The 22829-nt window shown below is 43.4% G+C and overlaps 1 protein-coding gene across 10 annotated transcripts in view; it reads left to right on the top strand.

The window, feature by feature from the left end:
- Positions 1-575: 575 nt before the first annotated feature.
- Positions 576-22829, top strand: part of NPL (N-acetylneuraminate pyruvate lyase) — a 36254-nt gene continuing 14000 nt past the window's right edge. For 3 of the 10 annotated variants that reach the window (XR_005988453.1, XR_005988452.1, XR_005988449.1), the window contains exons 1-6: positions 582-813; positions 3315-3369; positions 5287-5372; positions 13559-13632; positions 15335-15422; positions 18618-18675. Coding sequence is in view for 2 of the 10 variants with exons in the window: in XM_041759140.1 (XP_041615074.1) it covers positions 5305-5372; positions 13559-13632; positions 15335-15422; positions 18618-18675 (288 nt within the window). In the remaining 8 variants the exon portion in view is untranslated. Of the gene's footprint in view, positions 814-1402; positions 1457-3314; positions 3370-5286; positions 5373-13558; positions 13633-15334; positions 15423-18617; positions 18676-22829 lie in introns of those variants that run through there. The other 7 variants (XR_005988463.1, XM_041759140.1, XM_041759127.1 and 4 more) reach the window with 6 other exon arrangements.

Genomic DNA, 22829 nt, shown 5'->3' with positions numbered 1-22829 from the left:
TTAAAAAAGAAAGTATCATCTCTCAGACTACTGGAATCCAAATACCACTCAACTACTTGCAGGCACGCTGGCCTTTGGCAAATCACTTTAAACTCTCTAAATCTCTGAACCGGATGGGATGGTGCTTCCCCAACTGTAAAATATGAACTTAAAGACTAGTACGCACCACAAACGATTGTTTTATGAATTGATAAATGAATTAATTTCTGGAGCTGTGTGCAATGAAAGAACTTCTCTAATGGATTTTAAAGCACGTTGCAAACTAGAAGGACCTTTGGGAAATTTATTTTTGCTAAGTGAAATCAAGCATCGGTACTGCCTTTTACGGAAAATTGAGGTTAATTCACCTCAGCAAGAGGGAGCTGAGGCCTTGTTTATGGCTGTGTTTGATTTATTAGCAATAAGCACACGATATTAGAAAATAAACTCTGGACACTCCTGCAAGTAGAGGAGTAATTTTTGTCTAGAACGACTCCTCCCTTTCAAAACTCTTTCAACTGTTCTCCAGAATATTCCGGAAAGCTACCGCTTTAGGAGCTAATCCGCTTCTCATCCCCGTCCCGGCTCTGAGCTTGAGAGCAGGCGGGGCTGGGGCCGGCCGCAGGGCGCTCCGCGAGCTCCCGAAAGCAGCCGTCCAAGGCCCTCAGCCGAGGTCGGCCCGGCCTGCTGCGGGCCCCGGGGAGGAGCTAAGGCGAAAGGGAGCCCGGGGGCACCGCCCGCGGGAGGACCCGCTGAGCAGCGGACCAAGAGGCAGTTTGCCTCCGGAATCCGGGCGCCCGGCCCCACGCGGCGGGAACCGCGGAGCCCGCTCAGGTGCTCGCAGCCCCGGGCCTCGCCCCGGCCGTCCAGGGAGCGGAGGGAAGGGAAGCCGCGCGCGTGCGCAGGGTCTCGGGGCCCCGCCGGAATAGAGCCGCGGGCCCTGCAGCCCCGGCCCGGCGTGGGGGCACGTGGTGCGGGGCGGCGGGGGGCGCGGCGGGGCGGGGACAGGGGCACAGCGGGGCGGCAGGGGGCGCAGCGGGGCGGCGGCGGGGGCAGGGGCACAGCGGGGCGGCAGGGGGCGCAGCGGGGCGGCGGGGGGGACGGCGGGGGCAGGGGCGCAGCGGGGTGGCGGGAGCACCTGGTGTGGGGCGGCAGGGGGCGCAGCGGGGCAGGGGCGCGGCAGGACGGCTCTCGGTGGCAGGGAAGAGGCGCAGCGGGGCGGCGCTAGGGGCAGGGGGGCGGCAGGCGGCGCAGCGGGGCGGGGGCAGGGGCGCGGCGTGGCGGCAGGGGGCGCAGCGGGGCGGCGGGGGCAGGGGGGCGGCAGGGGGCGCAGCGGCGGCGGGGAGGGGAGGGGCGCAGCGGGGCGGCAGGGGGCGCAGCGGGGCGGCGGCGGGGAGGGGAGGGGAGGGGCGCGGCGGGCGGCTCGCGGCGGCGCGGGGAGAGGCGCGGCGGGCAGCGGCGGACGGGCGCGCGGCGGGTGAGCGCGGCGGGGGCCGCAGAGAGCCAGCCCCCGGGAGGCTGGGGCCGAGGGACGCGGGACGGGACTCGGGGCTGGGAGGGGGCGAGAAGGGCCGGAGGAGGCGAGGGCAGAGCGGCTGGAAGCGGGGCTCTCCCGCCCGGAGGCTTCCCGGCCCGGGGGCTTTCTCGAGGGCTCCTTCGCTCTAAGTGCCCCGAGGCAGCGGTGGAGCGAAACCCCTTCTGTCCGTGGGAACTTGCTTGTATTTCTGGGTTTTCTTTCTGTGTTTGTTTCGTTAGTTTCTCCATTTTCTGTTTCCTTTCCATGTAGTTTTCGAGTCATACACCATACCCAGAACCGCATCCTTTTCCCCCAAGAGACTTTTATATTTTTAACTGTGTCGTTTTAAGAAGATTTGACTTAGGCAACTTGAATTCTTTGTACTTAGTGTCTTCTGTGAGTAGAGGTACAAGATTTCGAGAGTAATAGCCCCTTCCCAGCGTTTCAGTGTTAACATACAAAATTCACGTCAAGCCTTAGGCTGGAGAACATTCTATTTGCTTCCGATACACACTATAAAGAATACTAAAGCTTGGCATTACCTAGTTTCTTTAAAATTCAAACTTACAAAATAGCAACCATTATCTGTTACCGTTGTTGTGACCTTTTCCCCCTTCTCTTCCTGGAGTTTCAGTGTTCACAGAATCAGCAAATTTTGCTCATTTAGTGTATGGCTCTGTGCAAAAAGATAGATTTTTGAAGCTGTTCCTGCCCCCTGGTGGCTTGTCTTGTAGAAGAGCCTAATAACTGATGCAGTTTTTAAGGAAAAGCAAGTGTTTGAGGAATAAGAAATTATCTTGGCAGATCAGGGAATGTTTGCTAGCTTTCCGGTGAGTTTTAAAAGTTGGCTGGCCTCGAGGGCCTCAAGTGGGAGATGTCATTCCTGATGAGAGCGCTTCAGGAGAAAAGAAGCAGGCCAGACAAGGTAGGGAGGAGCAACTGCGATCAGTTGAGCAGGTGCATTCCGGCATGAAGAGATCTATACAGAGACCTAGACCAGAGAGTTTGGTTATTTCTCCTACAGGAGCCACGGGGGAAGTTATTGGCCTTTCTGAGCAGGGCAAAGGCAGGACCAGAAATGTCTGTGCTGCCAGGAGATTAGCCGGGCAGTCTGTGTGGATTGATGGAGGAGAGTGGGGATAAGAGCAATCATTCCCAATTCTGACCCCACACCCCCACAGGCTCTATGTTTCTGAAATTTTTTAACCGCACTGCATGTACATGCACTTGATTTTATTTCTTTTGATCAAAAGCAGATATAAAACTACCCATCCAAGCTTCTGACAGTCCTAAGAATGTCAATGCCATTGCCCTAAATATGAAATGGATGCAGCTGAAAGCTCAGAATACAGAAGTCTAGTGTGAACAGCCTGGTAGTGTTTGAATCAAGAGACTTTTAGCAATGAACCTGGCTCTTGAGAGTCTTATCACTTGAGCCTTCTTGAGTCCCTTTGGGCCCCTTGTTCCTGAGGTTGTGCTTGTTGGTCTAGATAAGAAGTAACAAAGGGTAAATTCTGAGAGGGGCAGTAAGGGGTGGGGGAGGGAAGGATTGTAGGGAAGGAAGAGAAGAACATTGAAACGACTTAGTCCCTGGATGGACCAGAGTAGTGAGAGTCGGAGAAGCAGTACCAGTAAAGCTGAAATGGCAGGAAAGAAGGCCCTGGTAAAAAACAAACGATCCTTGCTAACATCCTGTAGCCATCTGACAAAACTTCATAGTTGTACTTACTATGTGCCTGGCTCTCTTGTTAAATCACTCTATAAGAATTAATTCATGTAATTTCAACAACCTATGAACTATGACTACTGTTATTTACAGGAGTGAAAACGAAAGCACAGAGAAGGTGAATAACAGTTCCAGGGGCACCCCGCTGGTAAGTGGTGGAGCCAGGATGCAGACCCATGACGTTTGACTCCAGAGCTAGTGCTCCAACCCCTCCACTGTAAGGAACAAAGGAAGAAATCTGAGGGGACAGGTTGGCAGGTTCACTTTGAGGTATCTGGAGTTCAGATGCTTGTAGGAGTACTGGGTGAGGATTTGCAGCAGGCATAGCATCCATCTCAGTTAATGCACTGACATTCCTCTGGGATGGACAGGGCCTGTGTCATGGCCTTGTGTTTTCCTGGTGGACTCCCATTTATCTCTCAAAACCTCTAACAGGATTTTAGTTTCATCTTCAAAGTAGGAAAAGTCCGAGAAATCCTAGTATCCCATATATCAGATAAGGTGCCCCTTTATTGCCCTTTTGTACAGAGCAAAGCTACTTGAAGGATTTGGGCTTAATTTCAGGAGCAAGTTTGGCTAGGCACATACCTATAAGGCGAAGTATCTTGTTGGTTTCCTACAAAAGCAGTACATTTTGCCATCCTGTGCCCTTTCATGTCTTTTCCCTTGTTTTGTCCTGTTTCAGATTTTAAGGGCACTCCCAAGCCAGAACTCTTGGGGGATATAGAAAGAGTAGAAGATATGATCTTTGTACTCCATAAGTTTATATTCCCGTTTAGAGAGATGAGATGAACAGTTTTAAAGAGCAAACAAAATGAAATAGTTTGTAATCACTGCATTATGTAGGTCAAATTTAAGTATAGTAGGCACTGGGATTTTAAATGTGCCAGTGACTTCAGAACTGTGATATACCCCATCTTGTCCATTACATATAGGCATCACTGGGCTTGCTTTAAGCCAACCATCTTTTGTTTAATTGTCACGAAATACTATCTGATTGTATTTTCTTCTGTAGTTGTTAGACTTTGCATTTGTGGCTTTGAATTTTTATGTCTTACAGCTCAAAAAATAATGCACTTCTATAACTAGTAAATGGCAAAGATGATAACTGAACTAGTGGTCAGCCTGTGGAATCGAAGCTATTAGCTATGATACTCTGTTGCCTCTCATTGCCTGTTTTCAACAACCTCTAGACTTTCTTCCACTAGTTTAGACAGGTGTACTGTCTGCCAGATGGTGAGAGATCCCTTTTGCCCCAAATGAGTAGAGTCAGGTTGAGTCTCTCAGCAGATCTCCCTGTGTGTGGAAGTCATCATCCAGCTACAGTTTAAACACCTCACTCAGTTACTCACATATTCATCACTTTTTAATTGAACATAAGGTGTCCAGCAGGTAACTCAGCACAGGAAAAGCAAAGACAAATGAAATGTATTCCCTGTCCTTGGGAGCTTGGTCTAGTGGGTTGAGAGGTGCATAAACACTTATGATGGAATTTACATGGTTTACTAGAGGCGGGAAAACAGGGCAGAACTGGTCAAAATTAGAATATGAAAGGGAAATCTGAAGATAGTGAAGCAGATCACACTGAAGCCCTTAAAACTTGTAAGCGCTGGATTTAGGTGAGATCATTGCTTAAAAGAATGAAGATATGGAAAAAGGGATTTCCTTTTTCTCCTGACTATATTATAATTTAGGTAATAGTTTCTTTATGTATTTGACCTCCCTGAGTTAGATTCATGTTCCTTCTTGAGTCTGCTGTTACTTACCCCTGCTCCTCAAGGTTTTAGACTGCCTGAATCACCTGTATAAAGTGGGAGGCCTTTCTGATAGTTCTATCCCAGCACACTGCACCCTTCTCGCCTCCCCGCTTCTCTTGTCTTTAAAAATAGTCTCCTCCTCTGCAGAATTAAGCTCTACATTTTACATTCTGTTCGTTTGTTCTGAGTGTTTGTGTACGTATAAGCATTCTTCATAGTTCTAAACTGGGAATGGACTTTGCCTGGGAGTTTTATCATTAATTGACATTCCTTGAAGAAGGAGAGGAATTGCACTGTATGTTTTGCAGACTTTTTTCAGCAGCTCAATGGCCTCCCCGAAGAAGAAGCTTCAAGGTCTTGTTGCTGCAACCATCACACCAATGACTGAGCATGGGTAACTATCATTTGGGACCTAAGGGGGTCTGTTCTCCCTCCACCAAAATGGACAGAAGTTCTAACAGCAGTCACTTAGATCTCTGTGGTACTGTTGCCAGGTAGCTATTTCTGTCATCCTCTCTGTACTGTCTCTAATCCCAAGTCAGAGAAGAGGTCTCTATATCACAAACTGCAGAAAGAGAGAAGGTGAAATAGGATCTTGCCTTTCTCCCAGTGTCGGTAGCTCCACAAAAGAAATTCGTTTTGGATTTGCCCTGACTTTCCCAAATAAGGCCAGTGGAGTTGGATAAGGAGAATCTCATTTTAGCAGAATTTGCTCCAAAGCCCTGGCCTGGGCCCTTCTAGATCCTGTCCCTAGGTAGCTGCATGATTCCACTTCAGGCTATTCACAGATGTGATGAAAATGTCCTACCCTGAGGAAATTGGGAAAGTTAACTGCAGGATGGACCCCTTAGTATATTTACAGTCTCATTTCCACATGGGTTAAATGTTGGGGGCCTGCAGGAGTGAGAGGTAGCAACAGATGATTGCTGAGAACTCATTATCCAAACAAGCACTTAACTCCCAGGCGAATGTTATGGCAGTCCTTTGCTTGTACTGTCAGCTAACGGTCATGTGCCATGGGTGTCCACATGCTGTGTATAACCCCTCTGGACATTGCATGAACATAAGGGGATTTATCTAAATACATTTGACATGTTAGGGGGCTCAGTCTGCCAAAACAGAATTCTAGCTTCTTTAAGCCTCTGGTTTCTTTCTTTTTAAAATATAATGATAATTAACCTGCATGGTGGAGTTCTGAGCGTCAAAGCGAGATAATCCACATAATGGTGCTCTGCACAGGGTCAGGATGCACTTAGGTCAGTAGGTTCCTTTGAACCATTATTGTGGCATCAGATGGGAATAAAAGGAAGGTGTGGCACTTAAAGTATCTTTAAGAAAAGCTTTTAGTTAGTTTGGTCTTCTGTTGCTGAATTTGCAAACCTTTACCCTACTCCTTTATTTTTTAAAATATTTTGTTTAGGGGATCCCTGGGTAACTCAGTGGTTTAACGCCTACCTTCGTCCCAGGGCATGATCCTGGGGTCCCGGGATCAAGTCCCGCATCAGGCTCCCTGCATGGAGCCTGCTTTTCCCTCTGCCTATGTCTCTGCTTCTCTCTCTCATGAATAAATAAATTAAATAATTTAAAAATAAATAAATAAATAAAATATTTTGTTTATTTATTTGACAGAGAGCACAAGCAGGGGGAGTGGCTGGGAGAGGGGAAAAACAGGCTTCCTGCTAAGCAGGGAGCCCAACTCAGGGCTCCATCCCAGAACCTTGGGATCATAACCTAAGCCAAAGGCAGACAAACAACTGAGCCACCCAGGTGCCCCTACCCTACCCCTTTAAAATATTGAAGTTTCTTAGGACTTAGTATTCTCATTCCAAGTTGGCCGAATCACAGTTTACCCTTAGATCACTGGAGTTCAAGACTTCCAGCTTCTCAATTTCATGAAAAATCCCATCCTGACTAGATCTAAATCAAATTCATGCTGAGATAGCATTTAGATTACTCAGTGATTCATAGCAATTTCTTTTCTGTTGCTTCTCCATCTCCGTAAGTTCCGAGGAAAGGCTGAAGTCAGCTCTTTGTGGATGTGCTAGCCACTTGTGAGGCCAATAAAATAGATAAATCATGTGATTGCATGGGCAGGCAGGATTCACTTCCTGTTATTGAGAAGGATTCTGTTTGCAGGCTCCCAGCACTACATCTGGTTGATGCTGCTGTAACCTTTTTAATCAGACCCCTCAGCCTAGAAGACACTTCTCAAACAGTCTCATTTGTACATGTGGGACTCAGTGTGTTGGTGTGTTCTTCCTCCCTGTTCTGCTATTTTCCAGAGGACGCCAGACCCTGTGTATGGAGATAAATGACTCTGCTTTTCTGGATCCTTCTCTATCCCCCAAGACCTCTGGCCCTGCTTCCTCTATTTCTCTGTTTCTTCTTTTTTCATCAATTCTTTTCCCTCCCAGGACGTTCTAGGACCTTTACTTTCCTGATGTGTGAGATCAAAATAAGAATGCATTTTTTTTTTTTTGCGAGGGTCTTAAGAATTAAATTAAATTAAAACGTATGTCAGTACATGGCATGTAGTAGGCTTGTAAGCTATATTAGCTCCCCTTTCTCCCACCATCTGCTCCATCCAAACATTACTGTGGGTACAAAACAGGATTGGAGCAGCCACCGAGAGCAGGTCGGCATTTGCCTCCTTGCCCGCAGGGAAGTGTGAACTTCTGACATGTTTCTGGAAAGAAGGGTCCAATGGAATCGAATAACTGGAAATTCTGGCTAGGTGACCTGCCATCAGGGGTGTTTTCCTAACCTGGCTCATAACGTAGGCCACAGTCTCCATGATTAAGAATGGCTGAACAAGAGCTGTTGCCCTGCGTCCTTTTTTCTTTATAATTCTAAGAAATACTCAGATTCAAATCTGAAAATAAGTTGATGTTTAAAGTGGAGAAGTTGGCAGGAAGAACGTAGTTAAATGGGTTTTAGTTAGAGTATCTGGGTTCTTGAGCTCCAACTTTACCATCAACTAGCTGTCTGACTCTGGGGAGGCCTTGTCACCTGTTAAAAGTTCTCTGTCAGAGTAAAGGGTTCGGCCGTATCATCTCCAAGGCCCATTTGAATTCAGAGAGGGTAGCCTCTGGTGTTAAGAATCTCTGCTGACTCCTTTTTGTCTCAGGCTTACTACTCATCATATGGTCCATGGACTATTTGCTCTACATCACATAGGAACTTGCTAGAAAACCAGAATTTCAGGCCCTACTACATACCACTGAATCAGAATGTGCATTTTAACTGTCCCTTTAGCACCATAAAGTCTGAGATGAACTGATCTAAAATTAAAGCCCAGACTGCCCAGGATACTTCTCCTGCTACATTTGTTTCCCCAAACACTTTGTGTTCTTTCTTCTCTCTGTGCCTTTACACATTCTGTCTCCTCTGCCTTTTTCTCCCATCATCCTCTCCTCTCTCTACCACACATGAACACTTCTACTTATCCATCAAAACCATCCTCTGGTGGTGCTTCCCCATTTCCAATAAAGAGTTAGAGAGTCCTTCCCCTATGATCCCACAGCAGCCTGTGCATGCCTTTTCACATTACATCAGAATTATTTATGACAACTACTATAATAACTGTTTGTTACATGCCTGTCTCTCCCAACAAGCATTGAGCTGCTTCACTTTATTCCACAGATATTTTTTGAGTACCAAGCAATATACAAGGACTGAACATGTTTATTATTTATCTTTGTTATCTTTAGCATCTAGCACAGTGAATGGTAAATTTTGTTATTTCATGAGGAAAAAAAGCTAACACTGATTGGCTAACTACTATTATGTGTCAGTCATGCCGGCATTTTAATGTCCATATTCTGATTTACTCTTCATAACAACTCTGAGAGAGAAACACAACTTCTGTTTCTGCAGTTGATGAGACCAAGATCCTAAACATTAACACGCTGCACCTCGCCATATAGCTGGAGAGAAAGGTCTTTCTCTACCTATCTCAACTCTCGTCTTTCTACACTAGAGTAGAAGATGTTTGCTTCCTTTAGTTGTCTCAAGAAGTCACTTCTTCCCATGGAGCAGGTGCAGTTGTTAAAACAGAAAGTCCATTTCAGATTGGCTGCAATGTTAGGAAGAAAGTTGTTTTCTTCCTCAAATGCCTTTGGCTTCACCATGGGAATCCTCACAACACCCTTTAGTAAAAACAGACCGGTTACCCCGGTCAGAAAGGGCCTGGACCACTGGAGTCGGAGTTGTGTATTGTCTTTTTCACTGTGTTGGGAGACTACATGACCCAGATTCCCAGAACAGAATGTTTTCTGGCAAGCCAGGGCAGCTGTGGTTTCTGAATACTTCTCCACCAAAGGAGTTTTAAAGTAGCCAAGTAGTTATTATGCCTAAAGCACACATAACTCATCTGATTTTGAATGCTGAGAGTTATATGTAAAAGGCAAAAAAAAGAAAAAAAAAAGGACATCAGATTTTTTGACAAGTATGCCAGTTATGGAAAGACCTGCCTGGTGATTCTGTATTCTCAAAATGAAAGTCTTTCACTTTATGTCATACACCAGGAGAGGAAATGAATAGCAATAGAGACTTTTCTCTGAAAAGCCACTTTAGAAAAATTCTATTACCCTTCTACCCTAAGAGAAAAGATACAGCCTACATGCTATTTCAGACTGTTTCTACTCAGGGCGTCGATTTGTGTCAAAAATAATTGGATAAACATTCTCTCCTCTTACATAGTTTGGAAGTAAACTAAATGTCCAAGGGTAGAGGATTCACTAAATTAATTCTGTTTGTTTATACGATGGAATGCTGTGTAGCCAGTATAGGAACAGAAGATCTGAAGTTGTGAGAAAATACTCCACATGCTAAGTGAAAAATATTACAATACTTTGTACAGTATGACCATACTTATTTAAGAAAATACTGTATTTTGTACTGGTGAATAGAATAATGTCAAATGTAATAAGAGTAATCATCTCCAAGGAGATAATGAGTGGGTTTTCCCCTCCTTTTTTATTGTGTGTACTTTCAAAAATAAACCGCATAGCTTCTATAATATGAAAAAAGTTAAGTATTTTTATTAAAAGAAAATCATGGACCTACGGCAAGGAATCCAAACTCCTGGGAACTGAAATTAAGATCCTAAATCAGAATTAAGTAGGGGAGTGACTTCAGCAAGCATGGGATTTGGTTCTGGGTTACTCGGCCGAGGTGGCAGTACTTAGTGTGTTCTTAGGGCTCACAAAGGTAGAGACATTGCCATGGAAAGCCAGTCCTGCCTTTGGAAATGAACTGGCTTGTGCCACTTCTCACTCCTATGCGCAGTGAGCCCCAAGTGGCCATCCAGCAGGGAGGAGAATAATCTGGTCTTACTGCTTGCCTTATCTCTAGTGACTTCCAAATACCTGATACAGTGCCTGCAGCAATAAACATAAGCCGACATACCACGGAGAGGTAGATTACAGTGAGAAAACAGGAAAGGGAGCTAAGTACCCAGAGAGAATTATCATCCCGCTCCCACCCTGGTCCTGCTGTTGGGGTACTTTGGTGACAGCTATGGAAACAGCTCTACGTGATTCCCCTGGGCTCACTGGTGACTGTAGCCACTGAGCAACAACATGAAGGGCTGCAAACTTGCACCTCTCATCAGGCAGAGATCTGAAATCCCTGAGGTGGTCTGGGAAGCTTCTGTGCCTCCAAAGGGGACAGCCACTGCTTTTCCCAGCCATTTGGTGCTGCATAGTAATGTAGGCCTGTCCTCGTTAGATCTTTGGCTTTCATTTTTTTTTTAAACAAGAAAACCAATTTTTAACATCATAGAAGTCAAAACATATTTAGGAGCCATCTCTTTACAACCTTTCTTTCTCTAAGGATTTGGTAGTTCCAAAAGACTATCCATCCAAGGACATTTTTGCGTGACTCTATCACTGCCCAGAGATTCTATTATTAGTGTCACTCCTGTAGGCTAGGGACGTTCTATAAGAAGCAACCAACTGCCTTCTTGAAGGGATAGATAATGTATCACCCAAATTAGCATCCCTAACCCAAGGGAAATTACAGCTGTCATCCAGCAAAGCCTAAAGGCATAGGAGGACGGGATCAATGTAGATGTAAGCACTACCCACTGAAGCCATAAAATAGTGTGGAGTTCACTGAGGAAGGAGAAGAAACTGGCTTAGATCTGCCTAAGGGTGTAGCTATCTCCCTAGAAAGAGAAGGACACCAGCACAGGGCCAGATAGCAACCAAAGAACATCAGAGGGAAGAAAGCACAGGATTTCATCCTCTTTATTCCAGATCCACCTCCTTGAAGTCTCCTTTCGCGGCCTCCCTAATTGGGATGATTCATCCCTCATCTGAACCGCTGTACACTTTTTAACTCAGTCATAGCCTTCAATATATATTCATCAATATTCTAGTTATTTGTATACTGTGCCATCTCCTTTCTTCAGTTAATAGTGAAGTTTAAGTGTAACCTGCAGGTGTGGGGATAAGCTGCTTTTAAGGCAGAGATCATGAGACTTTCATCATCATTGAGCTTCCACACTCTGCCAGGTGCAGACTAGGGATTGTAAGGTATAAATGGCACAGTGCCTACCTTCACGAGGTCCTTGCTCTAGCCTGGAGGGTGTGCATAAACAATTTACAAGATCATCCTCATAGTAAGAGAGAGATGAACTTTGCTGAGGGTGTGAGGTATTTCTGGGTTTTGTCATGAGGGAGTAGTGACAGCAGCAATGATTGTTTCAGTGGAGCCAGGTAGAGTGCTGAGCCCATGTACTAGACAGGCCATTAGAGGCCTACTCACAGAATGGGTCCCTAACTGAGATTAGAGTCCAATTTGGAGATATACACATACACCCCCTAACAGAAACAGTTTCTCTCCTTAAGTATTTCTGAAAATGGAAACAAGCTCTCTCACTTCCCTTTCCAAAGAAACATTAGATCAAACCAAAAAAACACACATCAAAGTGAGTACAATTACCTACCAGCCCTTGACCATCTGAAGCTCTACAGGCTCCTCCTTGGTGAAGAAGCCAAGCCTACTCTAGGTGATCTTGAGTACACAGGCTGGAATAGGATTGAGGAGGTGTCAAGGTTTCAGTGAAAGTGTACAGGAGCCACCATATTGAAATCTGTGATTCTAATGCAGGCTGTTGCCCACTAGGTTTATTTCCAGTTTCCAACCTGTGATTTGGAAGTGTGATTGGGAGCTCTTTCCTGGTTGCTTGCATTAGCAGGATGGACATTATTGGTCAAAAATCTGAGTTCATATGCAAACAAAGCTGCTGCTGATGGTTCCTGCATCTCAGAGCTTATCCCAAGTGGTGATGGGCTGGTGGAAGCAGCCAGGAGCCAGTTCCAAATGGTCAGGAATGTCTGAGGCGTAGACATTTCAAGTTGCACAGGTCAAGCCCACCTAAGTGAGGGTGTTGAGATAGATTATCTAGGCAGATAACTTGCCCATCCTCCCTTTAGGTGAAAACAACCTAAATTTGGTGCTGTTGTGCATTCAGGGAGCCTCCCTGCTCAGCAAGACAGAGGCCATAATTTGGCATTTGAGCAGGTGGGGCAGGGAGAGCAAGGTTAAAATACCAGGAGCCATCAAGGAGGGAGTCTGCTCTCTTTAAAGCAGGTCTTCCCAAGTGGCTGGCTCAGCTGTCATTTGCATGTTGTGAGCAGTGATCACCTGTGCATTCTTTGCTTTTATCTCTCCTGTTCCTATTACCTGTGATAACTGCATTTGATTTTTTTTTGTTTTTTATATGCATCAGATTGATTTTTTTTTGTTTGTCAAGGAATATAATAAGATGAAAAAGATGTTAATAAGATTGAAATGAAACTTAATTCTCTGGCCCCATCCACAAAATGTAAATGGAAGCCAACTAGTACTTTTTGTTCTTGGCAATGTAACTGTGGGTTCTGTGATATTTAATACCTGCTAGCCATAGCCACAGTTTTCCTTTGGATTTTCACTCTCCATCCCCCATCATCCTCACCTGCATTTTGATTGAAAAATCACTAAATTCAAAAAAAGCAAGGAAAAAAAAAAAGGAAAGAAGGAAAAATCCAGGGGTTATTTAGAGCAAGCTAAGAATTTTACAAACTAGGTAGGTGGACTTTTTTTTTTTAATTCAATTTAGTTAACATAGAGTATATTATTAGTTTCAGGGGTAGAATTTAGTGATTCATCAGTTACATATAACACCCAATGCTCATTACACCAGTTGCCCTCCTTAATGCCCATCACCCAGCTACCCCATCCCCCTACACACCTCCCCTCCAACAACCCTCAGTTTGTTTCCTTAGTTCAGCATCTTTTATGGTTTGCTTCCCTCTCAATTTTCATCTTATTTTACTTTTCCTTCCCTTCCCCTCTGTTCATCTATTTTGTTTCTTAAACTCCACATAGGAGTGAAATTATATGGTATTTGTCTTTTTCTGACTGACTTATTTTGCTTAGTATAATACGGCTGGGTGGACTTTTAATAACTATTAACAAAAGAGAGCCACTTATAGATTTGAGGATTGGTTGAATAATAATCTAAAGACTAAATAAAAAAAAATAAAGACTAAATATACATTATTTTAACCTTTTTTTTCCCATGTCCTTTAGAGAAATCAACTTTTCAGTCATTGGTCAGTATGTGGATTATCTTGTGGAAGAACAGGGAGTGAAGAATATTTTTGGTGAGTCATCTTTAGAGATTTCTCTACATATCTCTAGTCCACTCCTTAGAAAGTAGCTGTCACCTGGTTACTAGTTAGGGAGTCACAGTATCTTGTGTCATAAGTTATGATTGAGCCTAGCTAAGCTAAGTAAAATTTGGGAATCTGTAGACTCATCAATTTTAGACCTGGAAAGTACCTCAAGAGATTATCTAATTTGGTGGTGTACCTTCAAAACAGATAAGGTATTGTTTTTATCCCAACTTAAAGAAGAAAATTTATGGCTCAGATATATTATTTACAGTGCCTAGAGGCACTTAGCCAAGAAATGGTAGAGTAATAGCAAAATCCAGACCTCTCTCTCTTAAGAATGAGCTTTATTGTGTCTTCACCCAGACCTTTCATACAATAAATGTAGAAAGGCTCTAAATTCAGAACACAAAAGAGTCACAGGTCCAGCATTACCCTCATTTATGTCACAGACAGTAGAAATTTTAAAAATCAGACCTTGAACATTTTAGGACTGAGAACTATACTTACCTATGATTGAGTTGCCCCTTGCCTAGTGTTCTGGGTGCTTGGCCCCTTAAACTGGACACTATAGCTTTTTTTCAAGCTAGTATTCTACCAACAGGGGCCCCTCAAGGACTGGAAGTACAAGGTCATAATCAAGGCAGATTAAAACTGCAAAAAGGTGTTCAGAGCACGTGTCAAAACCAGAATCTGATTACAGAATCATTTGGTGTCCCCCTACAACTCCAAGCCATGGTCGGGGAAGACTGATTCTTATTCTCCAAACGGCCACAGATCTCCCCTGGGTATAGGGAAGAAACAGGAACATTTCTACTAGTAGAGCATACTTGAAGTGTCTCAAGAGCCCAAAAGAGTGATAAAAACACTCTTTCCTACTCTCACCCTTGCTTCTCTACCCCAGCTGAGTGCTCAGTATTTGGAGATCCAAAATGCTGCCATATGCATTAGGTCCCAGTAATGTATCCTAGTGCCATTTGCATACTTTCTGTGGTCCATTAAGAGATTATTGTATTAGAAGGGAAAGTTTTGGAAACACACAGCTCTGGTTTCAAATTTAGTGATTCAGAAACTCATCTTTTTCATCTGTAAATGAGAAGCATCGTTTGTACTTTGCAGGGTTGTTGTGAGGATAAGTAACCACGCAAGAATGCTTAAACAAGAAATATTAATATCCTTGGTGTTTTCTTATGAATTACCATGGCAAGATTGTCCTAGAATCTGCTCATCATGTAAAACTATAACCTGAGGTCATTGTAGACCTGTAGTATGCACCACTGTCCTTGTAACTCCCACTTATGCCCCTTTGACATCCCAGTACTGGGCGGTGTTGATTTTCCTGCCATTCAAGCCAAATAATAGAACTGGGAGGTGTGTTTAGAGGGTTGCCTAAAATGAGGATAGTTATCTAAGTCTGTATTCAAGTACTTGCTATCTGTCCCTGATAGCAAGGACAGATTTGTAATTACAAGTCATAATTCACCTGCCTGCTGCTTTGAACAAGGTGAAAATTTAAAAAAAAAGTCTTAAAAAAAATTTTAGATACAAATGGAAACATGGCATTTCCCATCCAGATTCCATCCTCTGATCTTTCCCCCCTTCCTCTTAAGCAGGGAGGTCTGACTTCAATGTTGGTGTTAGAGGAGCAAAAGGAATTGGTTGGCCCCACTAACTGTCTCTCTGTTTGGAACAGTGAATGGCACAACGGGAGAAGGCCTGTCCCTGAGTGTCTCAGAGCGTCGCCGGGTGGCAGAGGAGTGGGTGACAAAAGGGCGGAACAAGTGAGTGGCATTACCAGGATAAAGGCACTCTTCAAGAGAGCTGCCTAGAGTATGGCTCTTTTCTGATGACACAGACTCCCACCTTCTGGTCAGAGGTCAGGCTCAAGGCATGAGGATCTTGGCACTTTGGCGAGGAGCTGAGGCACAGGAGCGCCCCTCCTTTCTGGGTGTAAGGGCAGCCTGACTGTATGGCCCACCTGGCTCCCAGAGGGCCTATCTAGAAGCTGGAAGCTGCCCCTTATCTATTGACAAAGCCAATCCCCTGGGTTACTCATCCTTGAACTGAAGGGATGAGAAGGGGGAGTGCTGATGAAAGACTGCTGTCCCCTTGCCCTTCTGAACAGCTCCTGCCCCTTCCCCTCTCGGGATGAGTACCTGATGCTTCTTTCAGCCCTTGCTTCCCTACATCTCTGTGCATATGACTTAGCCTGCTCTTTATGGTGCTTCATTTTATAGTCTTAGGGAACTTTTGGTATCCTTTAAACTTCAGTGTAATGGTATATTTTTGTTATAATGCTCAATTCATGCCATGGTAAACAAATAGGACAGGATCAGTTCAGTAAGCACACTCAATTCACCAAGAAACAAAGAAATTGTTGTCTGTGATGTTGTGTGTTCCGCACTGTGCTGGCGCTGGGGAGATGAAACCGTGTTTCTGCCTTCAGCTTGCTTGCCATCCAATGGTGATGTCAGATCATGAAATGTAACACTGATTCTTCTGATAAATAGCATAAATGGGGATGAGAGAAGGCAGTGAGAGATGTTGCCTTAGATGGAGGCGAAGATCAGAGGTAAGTGCCAAATGAGCCTAGAGCAGATATTGTCAGTGTGAAGCCCATGACCTCCTTGGGGATCCTTAAAGGGCTTCAGAGCACCTCGAGTACTCTGAGACCGTATGCAAGGCTGAGTGCATGTCCACAGAGACAGTTTCTGGTGATGCATTGGCTTTCAGCTCATTTCCAGTCAGATTGTGGGCCCCAAAAGATTAAAGACTGTGGACAGAGAAATGAGGAATGTTAAGGATCAACATTAAGAAAAGCACTAGAAATGGTGCAGCAAGGATTCACACAGTGCCTGGCATGTAGCAAGTATTATACAGGAATTCATTGTAATCATTTGCAGTAGATGCTGTGTTCATCATCAAATTTGTTATAAAAGTTGGATGTTGTGCAAGTCAGCAGGTGGAGGGCTGAGAAGACCGCTTGGTTTGAGGTGACTGATGACCTCAGAGAGAATGGAGCCAGTCGGTTGTTGAAATAGACGCAGTGTGCAGTGAACTGTGGATGGCTGCAGAAGTGCAGGGATGGGGGGCATGAGTACAGCTCATTCTCAGAACATTTTCTGGTGAAGGAAAGGAGAGATGGAGTGGTAGGTTAAGGAGGAGGAAGCAAGATTAAAAGAAGGGTAGTTTGTTTTAAAGTGGGGAAGTCTTGAGCACGTTTCTCTGCTGAAAAGACATTGTTATGGGAGAAGAGCTTAAGAGAGAGAAGACAGCTTATACCTTTGAGAAGGTCTAGGGGGTGGCAGGTTAAAACAAAACCAAAGATAGAGTAACTTCAGAGGACACCTGGAAAGAAAGCATAAATGAGGATGTGGCTAAACATAGAGGTACACAAGAGGAAAAGTGTGGCAGTCTGTGTATGAAATGTCTATACTTCTGGTGTGTTGTGAGGACATCAACCAGGAACAAGGAGTTGGGTTGGAATCAAGAGCTTGAGAATAGTCCAGATTTGAAGTAGCCACTGCGGGGAATTGGAAGGGAAGTAAGTCATGATGACCGGAAGGCTTTTTGGAGCCTCGTTCTCTTAAATTGGGAAAGGACAGGTTGGTATGAAAGCCATAGGATGGTTTTCTGTAGCAGCACCTAGCAGCAGGGGGGAAGGGGGAAGGAATGGGATGGCTCGTTTTAACCTAAGCCAGGAGAAGGAGTTTGAAAAGTTTAAGGAGATTGTGCAAAAAAGCTGCTGGTAAGAGTCCAGCAGTCAACCTTCCTTTCTCCTTTCAGAGGTCTTATACTTTAAAAATATAACCCTGAGGTTATATAACCCTGGGTGGCTCAGTCTGTTAGGTGTCTGCCTTCAGCTCAAGCCATGATTTCGGGGTCCTGGGACTGAACACTTTGGTCATTGGGCTCCCTGTGCAGCTTAGAGTCTGCTTCTCCCTCTCCCTCTGCTTCCCCCACCCTCTCTGTTGACTCTCTCTCTCTTTCAAATAAATAAATAAAATCTTTAAAAATGCAACCCTGGGGCACCTGGATGGCTCAGCAGTTGAGCAGCTACCTTTGGCCCAGGGCATGATCCCGGGGTCCAGGATCAAGTCCCGAGTTGGGCTCTTTGCATGGAGCCTGCTTCTCCCTCTGCCTATGTCTCTGCCTCTCTCTGTGTGTCTCTCATGAATAAATAAATAAAATATTTTTTTAAAAATAAGAATAAAAATGCAACCCTAATCACATTACTTCCTTAGTGAGGGCCCATTTCACCTGAGGCACGACAAGTCAGAGTCACTGGGGACTCACTAGTGAGACCTAAACAAGAATGTTGTGTTTCCATCCCTTGAGGATGGCATGTGAGTTTTTCAGGGTCCCTCAGAAGAGTCGTTGGGATGACTGGACTCACAGCTGCATTTTATTCATCCTATTCTGAACACCAGTGTCACTCACTGTGGCCTCTGCCCATGGGGACACATGGAGCAACCCCAAAGATGAATATTAGGGTCTCAGAGGAAACCTCTCATAAGAGGCCAAATTCCGAGGACTTACAAGACAGGAAAAAGCTTTTTACAGTGAATTCATTTCTCATATGGCTTGTTCCTGGCTGTACTCTTTGAAGAACCTCTTAATTTTTATCTCTAACCAAAAATACCTCCATTTCATACCAATCTCCATGCACATATCACCATCAAATACACCATCTAAAACAATGCTTCGTCAGAGTATATCTTCAAATACTGATTAATTGATTTATGGTTTCAAAATTCCATTTGGTTGGACCTTAAATTTTACTCTCTGGACATTCTTTTTTTTTTTAATCCATTATTAGATTAATTTCAAATAGACCATTATAGAACTTAATCGTTTTGAGATTGAGATTAGTGAGACATTAGTTCACTGCCAAAACCAGCACAAACCTGTGTGGTGCAGCCCTTCTATGTTACTGTAAACTTCCAAGTGATCCAACAGTGTTTTCTCTTTTGCAGGTTGGATCAAGTAGTGATTCACGTAGGAGCCCTGAGCTTGAAAGAGTCACAAGAACTGGTATGTATGTAGGTCCATCTGAGAGAGACCACTCAAGGGACCTCCTTTTTCTTTTATTATTGGAGCACAGTTAACATATACAGTGTTCTATTAATTTCAGGTGAATGACATAGTGAACTGATAATTCTGTGTGTTACTCAGCACTGACCATGATAAGTGTAGTCACCATCTGTCACCATACAATGTTAACAACATTATTGACTACATTCTCTATGCTGTACTTTTCATCTCTGTGACTTGCTTATTTTATAACCAAAAGTTTGTGCCTCTTAAAAAAAAAAAGTCTGTGCCTCTTCATCCCCTTCACCTATTTTGCCCATCCTCCCGCCTTACCCTCCTCCCCTCTGGCAGCTACCAGTGTGTTCTCTGTGTTTGAGTCTGTTTCTGGTTTTTTGTTTGTTTATATGTTCATTTGTTTGATTCCACAGAAGGGAAGGAGCTCCTTTTTTATGCTGAAGTTAAACTCAATACCGTTTTTGCCATATATTAGTTACTGTCATTGGGGAATATGAGATGTGGGACCTCAGAACTCCCCATCCAGAAGCAGGCACAGAACCACAATGAGTAGCCCAAGGTGGTAACTCCTGGAGCAGAGTTTTGAATAGGAGACAGAGGTCCCTCTTTCTCTGAGCGAAGTAAGGGTGGGTATAGACATAACTCAGTTTGCAAGTAACGAGAACTTAAGCCAACCTCAGTTGCTCTCAAAAGCAGAAGGTGAAGTCATTTGCTGGGCCTGAAGGAGATGGAAGATGGGGTCCAGATGTGAAGAGTGGTAAAAATTGAGAGTCGCTGCCCCGGGAGAATGAGAAGGAAAACTGAAACACAGGAAGATTGTCCACACCCATTGGGTGTGGACACAGGAAGGGACACAGGAAGATTGTCCACACCCAATATCAGCATTATTTTTTTAATATTTTATTTATTTATTTATTTATTTATTTATTTATTTATTTATTTATTTATGATAGAGAAAGAGAGAGAGAGGCAGAGACACAGGCAGAGGGAGAAGCAGGCTCCATGCCGGGAGCCCGACGCGGGACTCGATCCTGAGACTCCAGGATCGTGCCCTGGGCCAAAGGCAGGCACTAAACCACTGAGCCACCCAGGGATCCCCCTAATATCAGCATTATTTACAATAGAAAGAGGTGGAAGCAACCCAAATGCCTGTTAGTGGACAAACAGATTTAAAAAAACAAAAACATGGTACATACATAGTATTAAAGGACAGAAATGCAACTAAGTCATTTAAAAGATCAAATTGGCTTTATTGAGTGATTCATGAATCCAGCAACAACCAGTCTAGCAAAGAGAAGGGAGCTCCATCAGGCTATGGAAAAGGAAAGGTTTTAAAGACAGAGAGGAATCAAGAAAAAGGAGATTATTAGCAAAGAACACATTGTTTTAAGCAAGATTGCCTTCCTAAGGGGAATAGTAGAGGTCTGGCAGTAAATTTCCTAGGGCTGACCAGGATATTCCATGTGGACAGTTTAAACATTACATTCCTGGGAGAATTGAAACTGCAATCAGGTTAGGTATTAGGTCTTGGTTTGCTGATGTGGGACCTAACATAAGTGACTCCATTTGGGTCCTGTGGTTTTCTTTTTAACAATACAATGGAATATTATCCTTAAAAATGAAGGGAATCCATCCTGTCACATGTAGTAATATAGGTGAACCTCTTTTAGAACTTTATGTTAGGGATCCCTGGGTGGCACAGCGGTTTGGCGCCTGCCTTTGGCCCAGGGCACGATCCTGGAGACCCGGGATTGAATCCCACGTCGGGCTTCCAGTGCATGGAGCCTGCTTCTCCCTCTGCCTGAGTCTCTGCCTCTCTCTCTCTCTCTGTGTGACTATCATAAATAAATAAAAATTTAAAAAAAAAGAACTTTATGTTAAATAAGCCAGTCACCAAAAGACAAATACTAAATGATTCCTCTTAAATGAGGTATCTAAAGTAGTCAAGTTCATAAAAACAGAAAAAAGTACAATGGTGGTTACCAGGAACTAAAGGGAGAGAGAAAGAATTATATAATGGGTATGGAGTTTCAGATTTGCAAGATAAAAAGTTCTGAAATCTGTTTCATAACAATGTGAATGTATTTAAAACTACTGAACTGTACATTTAAAAATTATTAAGGTGGTAAATTTTATGTGGTTTTGTCACATTAAAAATTTTTTTTGAAATAAGCTTATATGCCCAACATAGGGCTTGAATTTATAAACCTGACATGAGGAATTACATGCTTTACCAACTAAGCCAGCCAAGCACCCTTAACTAGTTAATTTTTTAAGAAGTACTGCTCAGAAGTGCTAAAAACCAACTGAAGCTATAAGTCATAAATTTGTCTTGCCACCATTCAACTAAGTTATAAAAATTTCTTTCTAGTTACAATCTTCTACCAGAACATGGGTTCAAGAACACAAACAATTGGATTGCTCCAGGTTTAAAGATTAGCAGATTACATGGAGCAAAGGGCAGGAATGGAAGGAGTTAAAGTTTCTGGCAGAAAAGTACCTGACCTGGTGACTTTGAGGACTTTGTGAATTGGGTAAAAAAAGAAAGATCAAAAGTATTGAGGTGTTTACCAGAAGGCCCAATACCTGGATCACTACTAAATTAGTCATGTTTTTAGAATTTATATATTCTGATTCCAAAAATTACAATGACTTGATCTAGCCCCAACATCTTCTTGATGGGTTTTGCTTGTCTTTCCTATTACTGAATTTACAGATGGAACGTATAATACATATTCACAAAATTGCAATTCAGTACTCTTAGGCAAGCCACAGGGAAGATATATTGCTAGATGGTTGTGTAATAAACCTAGAATCAGGACTTGGAGGCTTGATTTATCCTTCTTATGCTTGATTTGTTCTTAAAATAGACCTTTCAATTAAGGTAGTAGGAAGAAGGAAATTTGTTTTCATCTCTTTTTAACTGCGTATGTGTAATATAACTTTTAAAATATTGTCATGGCATGAAAGACTGTCATCCATTGGGCTGAACACTTGAATAGTATAGAAATAATCTTAGTATAATCTCCTGCTATAGAGATAATCCCTTACTATGGGGAAAATCTTTCCAACAAGACCATAATTTGGTATCTGCTTAGCCATAACTCCATTGGATGATATTTGAATGGGCATAGCCATCAACTGTCTTTTAGCTGTTTCCTTTTTCCTTGTTTTCAGCTAAAGTTATCCTTCTACTCTTGTCCGAAACAGAGTGTTAAACAAATGTTCAAACGTATTACATCCAACTGGTGTTAATGAAATTCTACCCAATGTCACAATTGGTCTTTGGACTATATCCCGGTCTTCTCTTTGGTTCTCCTACTTCTGCAGAAAGCAAATCACATCTATTAGAGATCGATATTATTAGTTAAAGTCTCAGAGGAAAGCGTTTTTCCCTTTTAGGTTGGGGGAGGGGGCATGTTCTGAAGCAGTCAGCAAATCCCTTCTATGTGCTCAGCACCATAATTAACTAACTGTACACGAGTGATTAAGATCTGACCCCTGCCTTCGGGAACTCCTTCTGTTTGAGAACAGTCGCTGTATACACTCTCTTGCAATGTAGTAGATTTAAGGTACTCTACTTGAAATAGATAAGAATGTTTTGAGGGCCCAGCAGAAGGAAATGGTCATTTTTGGAGGGAGAATTTGAGAAAACTTCAGAATAGTGGTACACTGAATCTTCCTTTATGTACATAATCTTTTTCTTCTGAACCTTTCTCAACTGCATTCCCAATCCATAAATTAAAAATTTTTAATAAACTTAGAATAAATTTTAAAATATGACTATTATATCATTGGACAGGAGAGACTCCTGGGCTGAACACTAGAAGAGAAATTATACTTGTGAGTTTCTCTATTCACAGTTATAACTTATCACAATGAACCACTCATGTCTCCTTTAGCAAAGTATTTTTGCACTCACAAAGTCTGAAGAATAAGATTAAATGCACAGGTCACCTCCACCCAGGGTCTCTACTTTGCAATTTGGGATTTTCCTGGTAATGACATTCATTATTACATTTGGCTTATTTTCTGCTATCTTGTGGTGTATCAGTTGGCAAATTTGAAATTTATTACAACTATCAGTATCTAAGCAGTAGGTGAATATAATAAATCACTTATTCCAAGATGGTTGTGAT

Source organism: Vulpes lagopus, chromosome 1 (genome assembly GCF_018345385.1).
Source record: "Vulpes lagopus strain Blue_001 chromosome 1, ASM1834538v1, whole genome shotgun sequence".
NCBI classification, from domain to species: domain Eukaryota; kingdom Metazoa; phylum Chordata; class Mammalia; order Carnivora; family Canidae; genus Vulpes; species Vulpes lagopus.
This window is presented reverse-complemented; position numbering and strand designations above follow the sequence as displayed.